The sequence below is a fragment of the Tinamus guttatus genome, unplaced genomic scaffold, assembly GCF_059628265.1.
Source record: "Tinamus guttatus ecotype Peru unplaced genomic scaffold, ASM5962826v1 Tinamus_guttatus_pri_ptg000271l, whole genome shotgun sequence".
NCBI lineage: Eukaryota > Metazoa > Chordata > Aves > Tinamiformes > Tinamidae > Tinamus > Tinamus guttatus.
The window spans coordinates 51,935-72,474 of record NW_028288805.1 but is presented as its reverse complement, the minus strand read 5'-3'; the positions used below and the strand labels follow the sequence as shown (position 1 = coordinate 72,474).

Sequence of the window (20,540 nt, the reverse complement as noted above, 5' to 3'; positions counted from 1 at the left end):
TGGGACTCAGTGGTTCTACTTGCTGTAGCTAGTACCGCTTGGGTTTTAAGGTTTGACTCTCTAGAAATGAAGCTTTTTCTCCTATGAATCCCATGTTGCTACAACAGAAGGAAACAATCAGATGATACAAGAGGTTTCTCAGCACAAGATTATAGCAGCTCCTGGTTTTTGTGTTTGCCTCTCAAGAGCTTTCATAAAGGAGCTGCATGTACCATTTACCCAGATAAGGAAACCATGGAGTTAAGTTGGTTACTTTCCCATTCCAAAATCTATGTTAAGACAGGTGAGCTAGAGAAAGCGTCCCTCTGAGAGGGTGCAAGATGTGGGATCATTTCTCTAGTGTCGTGTGTGGTCTTAAACCCCTTAACACTACATTCTTTGGACTTGATGGATTTTAATCTGCTTTATAGTAGTTATATGAACCAAATTGCTTTTCCTGACCTCTGAATATATTATTTTGTAATGAATCCCCTTCCTTTGGTAGGCTGGTTGGTAGGACATGCAGAAGTGCAGTGGAATATTGCACACTTTCACAGTATGGTAAACTTGGCCACCTTTTGTTAAGACAACTCTGTATTTACCAGTACATTTAAAAATTTGGCCTTTTTTCTACATACAAGAAATTTTACTTCAATTTTATATTTTTATCTCAGAAATGGAAAGTCTTAGCTCTTATTGTCAAAGGCATTTCATATAATGGAACTTGCCTGTTGAATACTTAAGTAAAGGATCCCATTAAGATTTTCAGGGAGAAATATCTGTGTGTATTCTGTTTCAGAAATTGTGCAAACACTTCTTTAAAGTGTTCTAAAACACTTCTTTGTTGCTGCTAAATGACATTTCCTCTGAAAAATGTGATCCTCAAACTTTGTTGGGGAGTGCAATGGTTGGAAAGACTTTTCACTACACTTGGGAAGAATTATTATGCCAGTATTGTAACTGTCAGTATAATTTTTGTTGCAATTTCACTTTTTGGAAAAAAAAATGCTGATGTAATTTTTGTCACTTTAATTCTGAGAATGATTACTGCTTTTGCTAATGTCTAGTCACCATTCAACAGCTAATTTTATACGTGCTTTTCTGCCATCTCTGTGTATTTATTTCAGTGCAATGCGTGTGTTGCTGTCCAAGTTACCACGACCGTGGATTGTTGATGAGAAAAAAGATGATGGTTATACTGCCTTGCATCTGGCAGCCCTCAATAACCATGTGGAAGTGGCTGAACTTCTGGTGCATCAGGTAGGCCTCTCTCCTCAGGAGGATTTAAATGTCACACTTTGATTAACTACCTGGTGTGAAAATAACATGCTTTTTGAAGCCTGCAGTTGCAGTGCAGAAGCAGTGGAGCACGAAGGCCATGTGGTAAGCTCTAAAAGTCAAGGTTACTTGTTTGTATTCAACGGAATAGTCTGTAGACTGAATAACTGAAGTAGTTAATAAATTCTGCTCTAAAATCTCCAAAATAAGAATCGTATTCAGCACTCCAGTTGATTGCCTTGCCTGTAGCCGCACTGTTGATTAACAGTCTGATGGTTTGGATGTCTTTCAGGGCAGTGCTAACCTGGATATCCAGAACGTGAACCAGCAGACTGCTCTGCACCTTGCCGTTGAACGGCAGCACACACAAATAGTGAGGGTAAGCACCTCATTTGTAACAAGCCATGTGTGTAATGGCACTTTGCTCAAGCTGATGGTGGCTGCTAAGGTGTAGATATTTTGTGAACTTGGAAAAAAGGAAAGCTTTAAAAACTTGTTATAGTCTTTGAATACTTGCGTGACTAGTTTAGAAACCTGTGAACTTGGCACAGAATGTCAGACGGCAGGGTGAATGTTCAGAATTCCCCCCTCCGTGTGTGTGTGTTATTTATTTATATATAATGTGTGTGTACATATATATATATATATGTACACACACACACACATGCACACCCATTAGTTTGCCTCTTTATTGTTGCTGGTTCCAGCATCCCTTTTCCTTCAGTAAGGGAGAATATGTTTTGCTGTTCACTCTTACAGGTCCTGTAACGAGACCTCTAAACATTTTTCATTCCTGTTGCTTTATTCATAACTGTTCTTGCTTATAGCTTTTGCACACTGAGGCTGAATTAAACATCTTGTTTTTATGTGTTTCACTACCTTTCAGACCTCTGAGATTATAGTTTTTCCTCTTTTTAGATTGGAAGAGCCATAAGCAGTAATAGAAATACCGTAGAGTGAAAGTAATGGCACTTCTGATTTTTGAAAAGATGATGAATGAAAAGATCTGAACTAGTATCTGTATTGGGCTGGCATGTGCATATCCAAGAATGTTTAAGTGGACAACCCTCTAGAAGATCCATACTTCTGAGTTGGATTAACTTTGAGAAGTCCAAAAATAACTCATGCAGCCATGCAAGAGGCTTGATGGCTCCTATATTTCAGAATGAATTCCTGTTGGGTACCTGCTGTGTTGTGTTGTTTTCTCAGGGATCTGTGGAACAGTGGTCAAAGGCAGTAGGGCTCTTTCAAAAAGGTCTGGTGCCATGACAACGGGTCACACTTATTTATTTTTAAACTTCTGCAAAGACTGAATTTCTGTGGCAGGCAAGGATTCCAGGTTGCCCTTAGAGGTCTCTTAGCGTTTTCAGAGGAATTGACTAGAAGCCCATAATAACAATGGCAAAATTCTCTTTATGTTACCATTTCCAGGAGAAACAATTAGGCAGCAAGTGGCTAATAGCAGGTATTGCCTTTTAGTGTGAAGGACTAGGGTCTTTCCGTAAGCCTAATTAGAGGGTGTATGAAGTCAGAGGGAGACTGTTGTGACTCTTGATAGTATTTAGGTGTGTTTTTTTGACTTACAGAAGGAAGGATTGGGAAAATAGAAGCAATCAATAACAGACAAGTGTTTGCTTGAGATAAAAACTCTGAATTCCTTTAGATCCAGGCAAGTCGTCTTTCCCTCTACTCTGTTCTAGAGTCTGGGGTCCCTTGATTCTGAGAGTCCAGGATCCTTGAAAACTTGCTAGTCCTTCAGAAGGAGATTCCCTTTTGTGTAACTCTATTTCTAGAGTATACTCAGAATTTTGTAGAGTAACAAAAGTTTCAAACTAAAATGGCAAAGCATCAGCTGCCATCTACAGGTTTCTGAATAGCAATGGCAACAGGCTTTTTTAAGGGGAGTCATTTGGCAGCATGTGCTCAGGAAGGCTGTCTATTAAATTTTACAGGTGGGCTGTGTGCAGGTGCAGTGCAAATTGGAGGGACTCTGTGCCTTGTACTTGCTGTCGTCTCATGTGACCCGAATTGTGTGATAGGGCTGTTGTGTCCTCTGCTGAATCAGGAGAGACTTAACACTCTGTTAATGTGAGGATACAGTAAAATAAGTTGTAAAGTTTTGCATGGTATGAAATGTGGTGTTTCAATGGGTCATAGAAATGTAATAGTAGGGAACATGTATCTAGTTTTTCATATACTTTGTTTTTTGTTTCTGATATATTTCTGTAATATTACATTGTAATATTAATCTCATAAGAGATAAGGTTTTTGCACAATAGCAACACTCCTCTAAAACAGCAGCACTCTCAGCAAGTAGCTTTTCCTCAGAGTACAGCAAAAATAAAATCGACATTTGAAAAAGAGAAGGTAAGTGGCACAGTTACAGGCTGAACTTGAAGTATGGAAATTAAGTTCCAACTCAACTGTGAATAGTAACAAGATGGACTTTTTCCTAAACTACAGAATAAGCGTGGGGGGGTTGTCTGTGGGTATTTTTGTTTGCTTGTTTTCTTTTGCAATTTAAATTGGGTTCCTTTTCTTTCAGCTCTTAGTCCGTGCAGGTGCTAAACTGGATATTCAGGATAAAGATGGGGACACACCCCTGCATGAAGCCCTGAGACACCACACGCTGTCACAGCTCCGCCAACTGCAAGACATGCAAGATGTGGGCAAGGTAGATACTGCTTGGGAGCCATCAAAGAACACAGTAAATAAAATGCATTTATTTATTCCTTTTTCTTCCCCTATGCATTTGTCTCTGTTAGTCTAGTTCATCTAGTGTCTGTACTGTTTACTGTTTTTTGGAAACCTAAGCTTATTTACACATTCATATCAGGCAGCAGTGCATACAAAGATTTACTTGTTACATGTTGCTAAGTTTGATAAAAAAAAAAAAAAAAAGAATTATATAGTCCAAAATATTTCTGCAACTTTGTCTTTCATTGTGAACATGTATGACTGCAAAAAAAAAAAAAATCAAAAGCAACTTTTGGAAAGAGAAATAAGCAGTAATGCAGTACAGAACAAGACTAAAATTATGTTTTCTAAGATTCAACATCTTGCATGTCTAGCTCTTTCTGTAACCTTCTGAATACTTCTTATGTTTAAACTAAGAATCCTTGGGTCTTGACTGTTGCATATCTGATGGGGTTAATTTCAGAAATTGTGGTCTACTAAGGGAATATTGAAAGAACCTCATAGTAATAAAGGCCGAGGTGTTGTTTAAAAAATAAAATAAAATAAGGAAATGCTCACATGCCAAAAGCTGTGTGAATATTGTATGCAAAGCTGAAAAAAATAAATAAAATTCATGAATAAGTAGGGCTGAGGAAGATAAAACCAAAATTTTTCTGTACCAGTGTACAGAAAAGTGTGCAGTTTAACAATGGGCAGACTTGCTGAATCATTAGTTACTGGTATCATAATATTTTTTTCTGAGTTTTGCTTTCGGTGCCAATTTTTCTATTTCAGTCAAAAAAAACCTGTATTATAAGCCTTTGTTCAAATCCATATATCCACTCTACAAGTGTGTCTTTCAAAGTGGGCACTTAACTTCCCTGAAATACTTTAGACTAAGCATTGAATAGAGATTTAAAGTATAACTGGCACATATAAGAAAATGTTTGTGTATTTTTAAGTGGGAGGAAGGAAGCAGTTGATGCTCAGTTGTGTTTCCATGATCCGAATTGGGATCTGTGAGAGGTGGTCAAAATAATTTGCATGCATGCATTTTATTTGGAATATAATTTTGGACACAAGTATTTATCAGATTCAGCATTTCAAAGTATGTCCAGCTTGTCATTGATGGCATCCAAAATAAAACTGGGGGCATTATGTTTCAGGTTTTCCTTAACACAAGAAATGTTTTTTTGTATCCCCGTTTCAGATTTTATTTTTGGGGGTTCAGAGTAGGGTTTATTTTCATTTTTTCATTCTGTTTTCTCCTGCTTTCATTCCAGCTGTAATCTTGATTAAAAAAAAATCACTTTTAGGTTTTATTAAAAATAAAAATAGATATAGGAAACAAAAAATCCCTGCAAAAATTTTGTCTCTGGAAACCAAAAAATGCTCTAGGGTTTATAAATGGTGATCAACCCATATTTACTATTCTAATTTGATCAAACTACTCATTTTTTCCCATTCCCATTTCTCATTTTTTTTACTTTTTTTTACTTGCAGAGAAGGTTTTTGTATAGTTTACAAATATTTGGGAACTGTGCTAATGCTGTAATCCATGTTACAGAAAATGATTTGAATTTCTACCACAAAACCATCTTTGTCCATGTCTAATTCTGATATCAGCCTGTTGGCTTAAGCACATCTTATTTGCTGGTTTTACTAATATTAAATCTTTCCAGATCTACTATTTGTATAAAATCATCAGAAAGAGTCCAGGACTGTGAACATTTGGGTACTCATGGAGTAACCTTGAAGAGTCTTTTAGTTCCTCAAGTAATGTTTATTGACATAAAAACTCCTAGCAGCAGAGACTAACATTTGATAAAGCTGCCTCCTCAGGAAACAGGGATATCTGTAGGAGGAGAAGGATAATGCCATGGATATCACGGTGGGGGAAATGCAAATGTTATGAGGCACAGGGTTTTTTGCTTCACAGATCACTCCTCCATCAGGTTTTGAAAACTGTTTTCTTAATAGCTCACTCAAATATTGGTATATTTTAAATTTATCCTATATACTGCTTTGTCTAAAATGGTATGTCTGTATGTCTGCTTCTTCAAATACTAAGTGGTCATTAATGTAGCCGGAAGGCCTTAATTTTGGGGAGTGATTGTTGACACTCATTTTTTAGTAGACCAGCCGCAGGGCCAGACTGCACAAACTGAAGGGAGCACAGAGAGACTTGCATCAGCCAAGCTGGGCATTGCATCAATTAATGGGTACAAAATCTCACTAACATTGCTGTCTATATGAATTCAGAGCTTAAAACTCCATGGACTGAAGCTGATTCCTTGTGCAGTCTAGTGTGGTTCGCAGAGGAACTCATTAGTGGTACCACCAGTTCTGTGTTGTACAAAATGTGCATTTGCTCATGCATTTTATCCAGTCAGTCCTTAATACAAAAAGGATCTTGGAAGTAGGCTGAGAATACTGCAGTTGAGGTGAATCCTTTGGTTGCTGGTCTGTAGTTCTGGGACTTCTCTCATGGTCTTTCTAGTCAACCGTGTGTTCTTTGCTACACTAGTACATGTAAAAGGGTGGTAGGACAGGAAGACAGATATGTGAGTTTAAATCCTTCCAAGCAGAGAAGGCAACAGAAATTCTTTCTTTCCTGGCCAAGTGCTTTATTCGCTGGACTACTAAATATAGGTGTGCATTTATGTTGCCCAGCTATGTTTTCTGTTCAGATGCGATGGTGGCTGCATTCTGCCTGAATGCAGTGATGCTGGGATGTATCAGCTGTGTTTTGAATACACCCCGAGGACAGTGACATCTAAAGTACTTACATAGAAGGACAGCCACCTTACAAATGAGCATAGGTGCACAGGAGATGGAATCCTTCAGTAGCTGAGCCATTCTTTACAGAACTTTATAGCTTTCTAAAGATTTTTCAATCTTTAAAGTTGAATTTAGCTGCCTAAAAAATTAAGCAACTGTATGGTAGTTTTGAAAGTTAGATCTGGAGATGCTTTCCTGGGCTTGCAGATTTATGTTTTTGTATATGTGTGTGTTTGTTTGCATGCATGTCAAGTAGTTTTCCTTTGGCCAGACTATTCTTAATTCTTTCAGAGTTGCTGAAGTTGCTTACATATTTGTTTTCTTTCAGTTAATAATGGGACTCGGCACTCAGGGCGCAGAGAAGAAGAGTGCAGCATCTATTGCCTGCTTCCTGGCAGCCAACGGAGCTGACCTCAGTATTCGGAATAAGAAGGGTCAGTCTCCTCTTGATCTCTGCCCCGATCCCAGCCTCTGCAAAGCCCTGGCTAAATGCCACAAAGAAAAAGTCAGGTTTGTAGTGTGTGTGTCTGTGTATATATAAGCTTGTTCTTATGTTCTCTGATATGTTGAATGCTATTTACAAATACATTAGTTGAAACTTGGTCAAGGCTTACCAGGTAAGAGGTTCATGTGACTGAAGTTCCAGCTGTTTCTCCTTTCCAAGGTGCCAACTCTGTGTCTTAGGCAGCTCGGGGTGGGCTGCCCTCCAGCCACGGGGCAGCTGCTCCATGCAGGGCCTGCTCACTGTGCTTACTGCCTCTCAGCTCGGACCCTGCACGGGCCCGTGCAGCTTTCCCTGGGAAAGCCTGATTTGGTAGCTGGGAACACGGTGCTCTAGTCTGGCTGTGAGCAGTTGCACTGCAATAGGGAGGGATGGAAGGTTGTTTTGCTTGGGAGTAGCTGCTGTGCAAGGGACATGCTGAGAAAGTGGCAGTGGTTAAGGGAAGAGTCTGTAGATTTGGGGGTTCAGTAGCGTTGAAGTGGCTCTGGCTAAGTAGAAGCAGCTTGCAGCAATTTTGGGGAACTAGACTGGGGAGACAGGGTAGATATTTTTATGGAGCTTTTGAGGAGTAAGGAAGTGAACCATATTGATAATTACATGGGATTAGGGTGGATATTGCAGTATCAGGGACTAGAAATAGGCAAAGAGCGAGTACAAGAGGGGCGAGTGTGACAAGGTGGCAATGTGCTGCCTGACACTGGGAGACCTCCAAACTATCCCAGAAAAGGGGGAACCCTGGATCCCTGCTAACCAGATTGATTATGTGATCCTAGAAAAAGAGGAGGGTATTGGCCTGCAGTCACAGACGTGCTGCTCTGGGAATTACAGTGATTTGAGTGAAATGTCAATTGTCGAATACCCCTTGTGTGATGAGTTTCAGCTCGCTCCTTGGCCTAGCTGCATTCCCGTTATTGGCCTGCGCGAGTCTCACTGTTCATTCTTGCTCAAAAAATCCGAGCAGGGAGATGGGGAATGTACTCCCAAAGTGCCATGAAGGGAGACTCCTCGATGCTCCCCTAGCGTGTGAGGTGCTTTCCCCCCGCCTTTCCACCCGTGTCTGACTGATCGCTGTGGCCTGGCTGCTCTGCCTCTCTCCCCGCCTTTTATGGCCTTGCGAGAGCCGTAGGGGCTGGACTGGTTATTCTGGAGCCGGGCTCCCTCTGCTGGCGCAGCAGCCGCAGAGGACAGAGATGAAGTGGGGGCTCACGTGGGGAGCTGGGGGGCTGTTTTACAAGCCTGCCATTTTCAAAGTATTTGGAGCATATTCAAGTTCTGTGAAGTTGTTTAGTTCTGAATTACATAGCATGGGTCTATTAGTAGGTGACTCAAGGGAGGGAATGTATTTATTTGTTTATTTTTCACGTTGACAGGCAATATGAGCATATATAAGCAACCAGTTGATATGCACCATGATTTAAAGAAAATTCTTAGAATTGCAAGTCATTAATATGCTGACCTAAGTCTGACAGCAAGGTTTCTTTGTAGTGGTCAGGTTGGCTCCCGAAGTCCATCTATGATCAACAACGATTCTGAAACCTTAGAAGAATGTATGGTGTGCTCAGACATGAAGAGGGACACTCTGTTTGGCCCTTGTGGACACATTGCCACCTGCTCCCTCTGCTCGCCACGGGTGAAAAAGTGCCTCATCTGTAAAGAGCAAGTTCAGTCTAGGACAAAGGTAAACATTTCCAAAGCTTTTTTTGTTCTCTTTCTGTTTTTAATGTTATTAAAAAGGAAAAAAAAAAAGTCATGAAAAAGAGCAATATATTTTGAGCAGTATTTTGTCCTGCAAATATCTTACCACATGTGATTAATATATATCTTATCCTTTCTGTTCATCTATGCTTGTGTCCTACCACGTGGTATTTAGATAAATAGATCTTTTTTTTCCTAGGTATTTTTTTTGTATGTTGAGGTAGGCTGCTGCTATTCCTGAAGTATAATTTCTTTCAGTAATACTCAGTTCTTCTGAGTTCTTTCATTCCTCTTGGCTGCTTTGGAAGATGATTTGCCCTATAAAGTTAATTAGTTGATATATAATTGTTTTTCAGTTTTATTTTCAGCTTTTTTCGCTTCCCCTTTTTTCAAATCATGAATATTAGTATGCTGTGAAGGAGTAATGCTTTATTCCTATGAATGTAATTGTACTTTTGTGGGGAGGTAAGTTCCCTCAGAGTATCAAACAATTATGCCCTGTTTGAGGGCCTTGACTCAGCTTTCTTAGTGATTTATGAGCAGTCTGGGTGCAGCCCCATTTCTTCTCTGTTTGAAAAGTCTTGTCCTTTTGACGCGTTTTTGCTATTAAAATATTTCATAAAACACGCTGGTATAAAACCCAATTTATTCATTTCAACTTCATCTAAAGCCGTCTAACTAGTTCAACTTAGTGTTTTTATTTCTACCTCAGAGTAAATGTGCAAATTGTAAATACAAAGTTATATAATTTTTGCTTTTATTTATTTATTTATTTCCTAGACTTATTTGGTATTGCGTATATTTCAACGGCCAAATTTTAAGACAGGATGAGGCTCTCTTTCTCTACACTCCCTCCACACTGAGTAGAAAGGTTCTGCCATAGGGTGGTTCCGAACAGAGTAAGGCTTCTGCTTCCACCTGTCCAAAGAAGCTGGTCCATCGTAATTTGCTTTCCTAGGTAAAAGGTAGCCTTTGTGCAGAACCATCTTTTGCTCAATCGCACCGAGCGCACAAAATAGGTGTTCAGTGCTCCTCTAATAGGCTTCTGCATAAAAACTTACAGTCATATCTGCAGGGTTAGGAAATGAATGAACCTGGGCTACAGTTTTGTGAACTGGAAGAGATGGTCCAGGCCTGTGTAGATGAAAATCAGGTCTGTAGCCACTCTGTACAGTTTATCAAAGGAAAGGGTTTGGGAAATCCTAATACAGAATATTAAAATAGGTTACTATGAAAGACTTTTATAAATGAGTTTATATATAGTAGAGAAGAAAGAAATAGAAGCATATGCTATCCTAGCTGTTTCTGCTTCTATATGCCAATCTCTACTAAACATAAATATTGCCAGGAAATGTTTATTTGTAGAAGCCAGTGTGACAGCTTTTTTAAATTATATTTTGAGGCAGTAGATTAATTACTATTGCACTATCTTTAGCTTCTTGAAGTCCACATACCTTGCTAATACAGTGAATAGCTAAATTAATGTAGAGAAGAGAAGTTTTTACATACATTTTCTTATATACATTTCCATGTTCTTATATGCATTCGTTCTTTACAGATTGAAGAATGTGTTGTGTGTTCGGACAAAAAGGCAGCAGTACTCTTCCAGCCTTGTGGTCATATGTGTGCATGTGAGAGTAAGTACACGTGAAAGGAAACTCTTTTCAAAATCTTGAAACAGCATATGTTTGGTGAAAATTGCTGCGAGATTGTTAATAGTCTGTTTTCAAGTCCAGATTACTTGCAAGTTTGGTGTGATAGTCAAACTTTTGTCATTATTTGGTGTGCTGTTAAATAAATATTTGGAGGACAAAATACATAACTGTAGAAATAAAAAAAAAAAATCAGAAAGCAGGTGTTTTTCCACGCGACCTATGAAATTTTGATTAGGCTCTGTGAGATTGTAAAGCCTACTGTATGTATCTAAAACTTATGAACACATTGGAATTTATTTTATTGTTACAGCACTTGGAGGTTTTCAGAGATGTAAATGAAGTTTTTAAAGGACATTTTAAATATGTTAACTCCCTTCATCCACCAATTTGCACAAAGTCTATAATCATTTTCTAAAAACTCCTGATGAGATGTCATAGATCTTTGTGAAGAGCATCTGTTATGGTACACGCTACTTTATCTTGTGTAGCAACAGATCTCCAGATTTTTTCTCTTTTGACAATAAGTCAATTACCTTGTCACCAGCAATTTCAGGACTTTGTGGAAGAGTCATTTGCCTGGAGAAGAGTAGTACTTGCTGCTTAGGAGCTACTTGGTCTTGCTAAAGAAATGAGGTTTCTTTCTCTGTTCTGGCTGAGAGATCTGGCCTTGGCTCACTGCCTTTACAGCTCTCCTGATGTGGGCTCTTTCATTCTCTGCAGTTGCAAGGTCATGCAACTTGCAGTTTGCAGAAAGAGGACAGCAAAAAGATTAATCGCTGTGGTGAAATATTTCAGAAATGAAATAGACATTGCCAAATCTGAGCTGCAACAAGGAAGGTGAAAGGTTCTACAATGTAAATGATTTCTTTCCAGATTATCTTCTGGGCATCTTGAGTAAAGATCATGAGAAAGTACTTAAATTTGTGCAGTTTACAGCAGCTACTGTATTGATTCACAGTAACCTCCTTCTGCAAGTATGAGACACTATCACTTGCCTTTTGTAGAAGAATTTCAGTCTTCTTTCTGGGATGTTATCAAAGGCTTACCCTCCTAAGGGTAAGCAGCAGCAGTGCCTGTCTAGCTATAGATACTAGTACGGTGAGAGAGATTGTTGGTTATGAAGGAGAAAGCAGGTGATGCTTCTGAGAATATGCGACTTAGTTTTTTTAACTTCTGTAGTCTTTGTGGAATATACATTCCTTTGGAGAAAGGACAACCTTTGTTTTTTTAACATGTTGCAGCTGAACCGCAGAAGAGGTATACTGTGAAACCAAAACAGGACACTGTTAGTAGGTGTCATTTGGAAATGAGCACAAGTAGCTGTTTATATTATAAGCAGTTATTATGGCTTAGCTATATAATCACTGTGAAAAGAATAAGCAAAAGCTTGTGGATAGGAAAGAGGGGAAAAAATAGAACAGCTGGATTTGGACTTGATTTCCTTCTTTGTCTTTCCAGATTGTGCAAGCTTGATGAAGAAGTGTGTGCAGTGCCGGGCAGTGGTTGAGCGGAGAGTGCCTTTCATAATGTGCTGTGGAGGGAAAGGTACAGAAGATACCACTGATGATATTTGTGAGTGACTTCAAAACCTGTACTCTCTATCCTACCCCCCCACCAACGCATTTCAACTTCTTTTCGTTCTTGTACTCTGAAACAACTTAAATCTCATCTCCTCTGGAAGAAGAGCTTAATGTACGCAGTGTTAAGCCTGGTTTCCATTTGCTATGGGTGCTACTTGCTCTGTGCGTAGCAGCAAATGCTCTGGTAACACCGACTGTGGCACTGAAGGGCTCCTTCTACCCTCCAAAGTAGAAACTGAGACATAAATGACTTCATGGCCACTTAGTGTCATGTGAATGAAAAACCGAAGATTGCCAATAACTGCAAATTTATTTATTTAACTTCTGGAGCTCCCTGACTAAAAAAGGGCTTATAAATATTCTGCTTATAGAATAGAGCTGAACAAGTAATTTTCATGACACAGTCATGTTTCCTGCTTTGCCTAATTCTTAAATATCTTCTATTTTTTTCTGAGTAATTTTTGAGAATTTTTTATATCAAGTGTAGCATGTAGTGTTTGAGTTGAATTTTATTTGAATTAGAATAATAGGTGTCATTCTTGTCATTCTGTTTCTAAATAAATACTTAAAAATAGATTTTTATTGATTGCATTGAGATTGAGATTTGAACTTTGAAATACTCTCTAATTTTTTGTTTATTTCCTGTAGTAACATTGGTTTCTGGTTCAGTCAAATACAGAACTGGCAATCTGAGTTGTACAACTATTTGAACAAACTTGTTCGCTGATACTCATGTAGCTTTGATCATCAAATAGAATCAGCTGTGTGATTAAGAAGTATTTTCACAGTGTGGAAGCCCTTGTCTTTATTTTTGGAATGTGCAAAAGAAAATGACCAAAGGAACTTCACTGACAAATAAGAGCTCCAAGAGCATTAAGGGGCTACAGACAATTTGAGTGTTATTATTGAGGAAATATTTGTCAAAAGCCCTAGACTCAGAAATGTACTTTAGTTTAGGAATTGAACTATAGTAGGCTTTAGTGAATTTAAATAAGTTATCAGATATGTTTGAAGAAGATTGCTTTAGATAATTGAAACTTTTTTTCTATACCAACAATGATTATTCTTGTTTCATTATGTGATGCATAATCTTGTATCTTTTTTGTCTGTAAATTGTAGCAAGTGGAAACATTCCGGTTTTACAGAAGGACAAAGACAACACCAATGTCAATGCAGATGTACAGAAGCTGCAGCAACAGTTACAAGACATCAAAGAACAGGTAAAAGAGATATTTTATGGATCACTAAAATGGAGAAAAGTGCATCTTCTGTGTTTTAAAATGAAATGGCATGTTGAAGTGCTTCAGTTCTTAAAGTTTATTTAAATAACCAATCATTTGTGTCAAAACAAAACATAATAAACAACAGCCTGTGGTTTGTTAGAATGTTAGTGTAGATGTAATTTAAAAAAAGGGATTCTGAGCCCACAAGATAAACGTTCTCTGCCTGTTTTGTTGAGCTGGCTATAGAGTGAGAGCAGAAGCTGTTCTCGCAGAGCATTAATAAAAGCAGGTGTTGGCCACAGTTGTTTTTTTCTGAATCTTTACCTGTCTGTTCATGAACTGCCTTTGAACAATAGCTGGTGCTTAGCCACACTATCCGGTCTCCAGGCTGTGCAGTCTTCCAAACAGCTCTGTGTGGCTGCAAAATGAAATCTGCTGGGTATGAAGGACTGCATGTGCTATCTGAACGTTTTTGGAATGTAAATAAAAGATTTGTCTGTTATAATTATGCATAGTGCTTGCAGGAGGAAGTGTATTGAAGCTGACTATGGATTTTATTTTTAACTCATTTAGGACCCTAATAATAATAATAAAAAAAAAAACACGTTTCACATAGCTGACAATCACCTGTTTAGATTCGTTGGACCTCTAAATACTGGGCCACTTCCAATGGCTTAAATAGCTGCCTACCTGTAGGACTTTGCTGTGACAAATTGCTAAATTTTGTCATTGCTTTTTCTACTGAATAAAAAAAAATTGCTTTTGAGACCTTTCAGCAGTAAAGGACCTGGCATATCTGACTACTGTGTGAACCTGCTCTCTTCTACTAGAACCTTGATAACATGCTCTCTGATTTCCCTACATATAATGTAATCAAAAATGTTTTTATAAATACAGCAGAGAGCGAAACTTTAATAGCTGTGTCTACTTCCTATAGGTTTAAAGCAGTCTGTAATGCTTCGTTGACAGCAGTATCGCATCTAATCCTGACACTTGTGGCTCTCTGCAGTGCATGTGCATGAAAGTTAAGACTGAATTATTTAGATCACCTATTTTAGGTGGTGACAGGCACGTATCTGTAAAACTAGAAGTATATTTTATTTATCTTAAATTTGAGAGCTGATCAAATTTTAACCTTTGAGGCATGTGTTTGAAAACCTGTTCCTCTCATACAGAGTTGGCCAAAACTTCAGTAGCGGTAGAAATTCAGAAATCCAGTTCAAAGCAGATTGCTGCTTAGTTTGTGTCTGTAATAGGACATGCAGGTTAAAAAATTGTTACTTAAAAAATACTCGTCTTCCTCGCTGATAGTAACTGGAGTTACTAGATATTTGTGACTTCTTAAAACTGTTGTTCTGCATCTGTTCTACCACTTAACATCACCTGAGTGAAGAGTAGCTTTATCTGTTAACAAGCTGACTGCTTCTGGGTTATAATGATACATGCAAAACACGCAAAAGAATGTTCAAATCCAAGTAATCTGAGTTCTACTGATATCTTAAAATATTCCTAATTATTTTATAAATTTTTATAAAAAAATATGAGTTCAGTGTTGATCTGCTAATACTCTATGTTTTGGGAGGCAAGAGGAGAACTACTTAATTTTACAATTGTCATTTTCTATTTGCAGTGTTTTGGTTTTGAGATTTACAGTGTAAAATAAAGTTTAAAATTTAAATTAGGGATTGAAGGTTATTCAATACCTGTTTGATGGAAAAGAGGTTCTGATTGTTCTTGAGTGCATTTTGTCTTGAGACTGTTTTTGCTCAGTGTCTTTCTGCTTGCTTGTACTTGGGAGAGGGTTAGTGAGTGGCAAGTTGGATTTGATTAAAAAAAAGAAAACTATTCCTCTGTGTCTTTAAATTTGTTCTCAAAGTTATGCACAAAATTCCATTTTAATCACGTATTCTTTTGATTTGTGCGTTAACAGTTCACTTTTCAAGTTAGATTACTATTTTTGTACTTAAAAATCATTTATTCTCTTTCAGCAGGTATAACCCTATGTTTCAACTCATACCTTCAATGATAATGTAATATGTTAGTGCAGCAAGCTTTTAAAACCATTTCTGGTGCCAAGCAGAAGTGATGCCTGATGTCAGCAGAATCTCCCACATCTGATGACCACACCATTCTTCAGGGATTCCCTGAATGTGAACCCTTGTGACTGTAATTGAAACACCTTCACCTCATTTCATACATATTCACCATCCTCTGTCTGATGTCTTTCTGTATGTTCCTTCACCATACTTGCATCATTTTCTTTCTGCTTAAAAATAAGTTTATTTTGTCACTGTGCACCTGTATATTGTTAGAGAAAATGTTTTTAGTAATAACGGATTGATATTTCAAGCATTTTAAAATATCTTAGTGGTAATAGTTTTTTGGGTTTTTGTTTTGTTTTGAAGTATCAAACCCAGTTATAAGTACAGATATGATGAGCATCTTTTTCAAGGACCTTTCCAAATTTTTAACTTATCCATAGAAAAAAATTCTACCGTATAACAGATACAGTGCTTTTTTATACCATATATTTCCCTTCAAAAATGAGAATCAAATGATTCATGCAGAAAACCAAGATGCAGTTTTTAGGCAGAGAACGTTGTAGCAAATTAACAGTACAGTGGAAATATAAATTGCTTGTTTCATGCTGCTTTAGCAAAAATTGAGTGCAAGACATAGAAAGAAGTAACTTCCGCTGTAAAAATGCATGTAAGCTAATTGTCAAAATCCCTTGTCAGGTTAGAGCTGCATAGCAATCCATGTTTAAAAGAAATCATATTAAGAAATAAAGCAATACATTCAAAATGTTTTCAGTTTATATTAACCAGGAGAAATGTGGACTGTTTGCTAGCACTGCATACAGTTGAAGGAAGGATCTAAAAAAGTGTTAGTTTTTCTGTGATTCTTTGTATGAAATTATCAAAAGTATCGTGTCTTGAGCAGATTCTTTTGAGTCTCATTCTGAGTGTATTCATTTTCAAACAATGGTGTGGCATTTTGGAGAGAAACACACCCTTTTTACTTCAGTAATTTTAAGAGTCTACTTAAGAGCAAATAATTTAAGCTAAAAACATAGAATAATGACTTAGAAAGTTTTTCTCCAAATACACAATTTGGGGTTACTTTGTCAGCCCTTTGTCAAAGGGCATCATGTAAATACTACTAGGTTATGGACACATGTCACCGGACAGCTAGGTGTTAGTGTAAAATTCAGAGATATTTTGTTAATTTTTCAAAGACACTAAGTCAGTGGAGGAAGCATACTGTAATTGTACCAGTGGGATATGTAGGTAAATACTTTGTGTAAATGCAAAATAGGTTGCACTGACTGTTGGTGAGCATTTTTAGTTTTTAGAAAATGCTTTGGTATGTTACACCTGGAATTCTGACAAAGCTGGAAAATAGCATTTATGTGGACAGAAAAAAAATGGAATGTAAATTGACATAGGCTATGTTTGGAAGCATTAATTCTCTGCTAGCCCATCATACGGATTTTCTGCAGATTATGGTAGGCGCTTGGCCAAATTCCACTGAGTTTACACTCGGAACAATTTTACCATCAGTGTGTTTATGCAGTCTTCAACCACGCTAACTACTCTACAAAGTTTTATCTACTGATTACATAGAAAGCCCCAAGGTTATAGTGGTTATGGTTTCTGTTATGGATGCTATCTCTAACTGAAGTAACTCCCTAACTTTTAGTATGAAAACAAATCACAGGTGCAAGATGGTGATAAAATGAATTTGTTTGCAAATATGAGCCCTGCTAATGTTTCATGCCATGCATGAGATCAACATTGATAAGTGTTAGACATGAGTAGTGCCTCATTTCTAAGGACATTGTAGATTGGATCTGTTGGACTATTGAACAGTCTAACGACCGATTGTATGTTCATTTACTAACATTTGGTAAACTTGCTATAAATAAAATTCTGGTATAAGGTATGACTACAGTATATTTATGGTGAAGGAACATACCTTATAAAACGTACAGTTTGTGTATGGCAAAAGGTGAAGGACATCGTTCCTTAGCAGTTTGCTACAAAATGAACTTTGCTGTTTGAGAGCTTTAGGAGATCTTTCTTGGACATTGGCTATCACTTTAATGTCCAGCAATTAAAATTGATTTTAAAAGTTTGCTGTGCTACTGTTATAACTAAAGGACACAGATTTATTTGTTCTTCGTTTGAAATTTGAAGTGTTCTCTTGGTTGGAAACCTAGATTACTTTTACAAAGACTGGAATATACTTTATACTAGCACTGAGTTTTTACATACAATGCTGATTGTACAGCATTTGTGTTATTTATGCTTGTGTTTGATACTTGGTGTTTAAAGGTAGGTACACAAATGGCTCGGTAGTTTAAGTTAAGTTAGTAAATTATTCAGCTGGGTATTGCACGACGTGAAACTGTGTATACATAAAACTGTTTCCTGGAAGATCACATGATGAAAAGGGAAATGTTGCTGAATAATATCTTAGCATCACCTGCTGAAGTAATGCTATTGACTTGATGATATCCATTGCCTTATTTAAAAGGATTGCATTTGGAAAAACTACATAGGTTTTCTTCTGATGGAGGAACTCAAATACAAACTTGTTAGCTAAAAATCATTATAAATAATTGTCTTCAGGCTATGGAATATATGCTCAGTGCCTTGGTTATGCTATGCAAATGATCTGTTATGCTCAAGATGCCGCAGTTTTTGCTGTTTTTTCAGTAGTTTAGTAGATCAGTGGTATTGCATACTCGACACTGTGTCAGTAGTGCCACTGCTTATGTGACCTGTCCCCATCTCTTGCAGACCATGTGTCCTGTGTGCCTGGACCGTCTGAAGAACATGATCTTCCTCTGCGGCCACGGGACGTGTCAGCTCTGCGGGGACCGGATGAGCGAGTGCCCCATATGCCGCAAGGCGATTGAACGAAGGATCCTTTTGTACTGAATAATGGAACTGTTGTCGTCTAGTAGCTTGTTAAATAGTAAGGACATTCTGACGATTTAAGTCTCTGTAAGCTTGAAAGGCAGTCAAAGGTTCTAATGGAAACATTTCTAATACTAGAGCACAGATTTGCGACATGGAATTGTTTAAAGACTGTGAACATGCCAAATAAGAGAACAGTATTTGGACAGTCAGCTTTTAGCTTTGCTCTTAAAAGATATCTAAGCTTAAAGCTAACTTAAAGCAGTCTATTTTCTTTCTGTTGTTCTCTTCCCCTTACAGTGTAAAGGGACAATCTTATGGTTTCTTTTTGTTGGTTTGTTTTTTGTTTTTTTCCATTGTATGTATCGGTCAGGCATCAAGTGGTGTAGATTTTTTTTTAATATTGTCAGTTACTATCAGATATAAATATCTAGGTTTTTTGTTTGTTTTAAGCTTCTTTGGACAATATTCACATGTCCTGTGGCAGTTATGGTTCACAATAATTTTTATCTTAAGATATAAAATAATGCAAAATCAATACAAAGTGTACACATTGTAGTAATAAATATTATACTATTCTTGCAAGAACAGACTTCAAAATGTAATGTTAAAGTAATTCTAACATTAATGTGCCCTTTCTTGCTAAAGAAGACAAAATCAGTAAAGAGACAAATTTGACTTAGAAAATACTATGTTCCTAAAATTGCACTTTAGTCTAACAGGTTCAAGCTAACTTAAATTGTAAACTTCTCAATTCTGCTAGCCACATGACGTCGTATGGATTGATTTTTAGCTTGATCAGAAAAGAAAACATTTGAGCAATGGTCAGTTACCTATTTCAGGTGATGCATGAATTTCGTTGGTTTTAGGGAAAGAAATATATGTGTGGGTCTGCATAAAAATTCCGAGTCTGTATATTAGAAGAACGGGTGAGGAAGATTGCAAAAGTTATATGTCAAAATCAGGCCTTTAACACACATATATATTACTTTTTTCTTTTAAATAAGCTTTATTGTCTCCAAGCAAACAGTATCAACAGCAAAAGGGAGGATTTAATACTGCTTATTAGTTGAAGTTGGGTCCTAACTCCGAAAGTTAGCTGGTAACATTAATAGCTAATACTGTAAATCAAGTTGATATCCTGGCTCACAAAATTCCCCGTTCTCTCTCCCGCTCTCCAGTTCCTGTGGAAGGGAAGCAGCTCTCGCTGATGGAGCATACAGGTGTTCTTGGCTCTGAGTAGCCTGCTAGGGACTGCAAATCATTAACATAACAAACCTGCACTTCCAGCTTTATGGATGGAGGGCAGTTTGCTGCTTGGAGGTTCTCTTGTGGCTAATAGCAAAGTGTGTTTACTCTCAAGGGATTCAGCAGTTTGTTGTGTATGTATTTTATGTAGCCCTTTGCCATCTCACCCACCTCTCTTGGGTATATTCTTGCAAAAACAGTAATAAAGCAAGTCCAGTTTACACATAGATGCCTTATTTGCAGCTAAGAATAATCTCTCATTTAATTCCCATTAGATATGTCACAAGCATGGCAGAAGGAATAGTTGAGGGGAAGATCCAGGTAGGGATAAAGAGGTAAAACTGATCTCTTGGGAAAATCAACCTGCCTGTTTAAGTTTGTGTGGTTTTACTTGAGTTTTGCAAACCTTGGCAAAAGTCTCTGAAGAATGTTATCAGTAAACTTTAAAGGTATGGGAACTTTTTACCAGTAAACTTCGAACACTTGACAGTGTATTTCAGGAGATCACTGCACTGCTTTGGAAAACTAGTATGTACACTGACAGTTAACGAAACAGGCTGGTTTACTACCTTGCTCTAGCAGTCTTTAGTTCTGATCCAGAATTGTAAATGTTCACCAGTGTTTTTAGTAATTTTTCGCTGGGCACAATCTTGCTTTGGAGTCAGTATGCTGTTCTGTTTTAGTTTGTATCCTAGTAGTCATCTCTTCTCAGATATTCCTTGTACCTGTCTCTTTGGCCAAACCAAGTAGTTTTCACTTTTCTTTCTTCTTTGGGCCCTATTCTTAAATATCAGGACTCTCAAGTTATTTTGATGGAAAGATGGAAAGTTTCTGCTGTAAGGCTTTTTTTTTTCCTGCACTCTTTTCAGCATTTCCTTTTCTCCATTTAGATTCTGATTGCATATAATCTGTTTACCACTTTCTTCTGGCAAATGTGCATGTCACTAACAAGACTTCTGCAACTTTTATTTGGCCACTGAATAGTCTACTGTGCATTT

General features: G+C 37.6%; 1 protein-coding gene across 1 annotated transcript in view; it reads left to right on the top strand.

Annotated features, from left to right (window-relative positions):
- The window catches only part of MIB1 (MIB E3 ubiquitin protein ligase 1), a 63,110-nt gene extending 44,602 nt beyond the window's left edge, over positions 1–18,508 (top strand). The window contains exons 13-21 of the mRNA XM_088527238.1: positions 1,107–1,239; positions 1,550–1,636; positions 3,803–3,964; positions 7,043–7,224; positions 8,702–8,894; positions 10,470–10,548; positions 12,025–12,138; positions 13,266–13,366; positions 18,175–18,508. Coding sequence (XP_088383364.1) covers positions 1,107–1,239; positions 1,550–1,636; positions 3,803–3,964; positions 7,043–7,224; positions 8,702–8,894; positions 10,470–10,548; positions 12,025–12,138; positions 13,266–13,366; positions 18,175–18,315 — 1,192 coding nt within the window. The 3' untranslated portion in view covers positions 18,316–18,508. The remainder of the gene's footprint in view (positions 1–1,106; positions 1,240–1,549; positions 1,637–3,802; positions 3,965–7,042; positions 7,225–8,701; positions 8,895–10,469; positions 10,549–12,024; positions 12,139–13,265; positions 13,367–18,174) is intronic.
- The last annotated feature ends 2,032 nt before the right edge of the window (positions 18,509–20,540 follow it).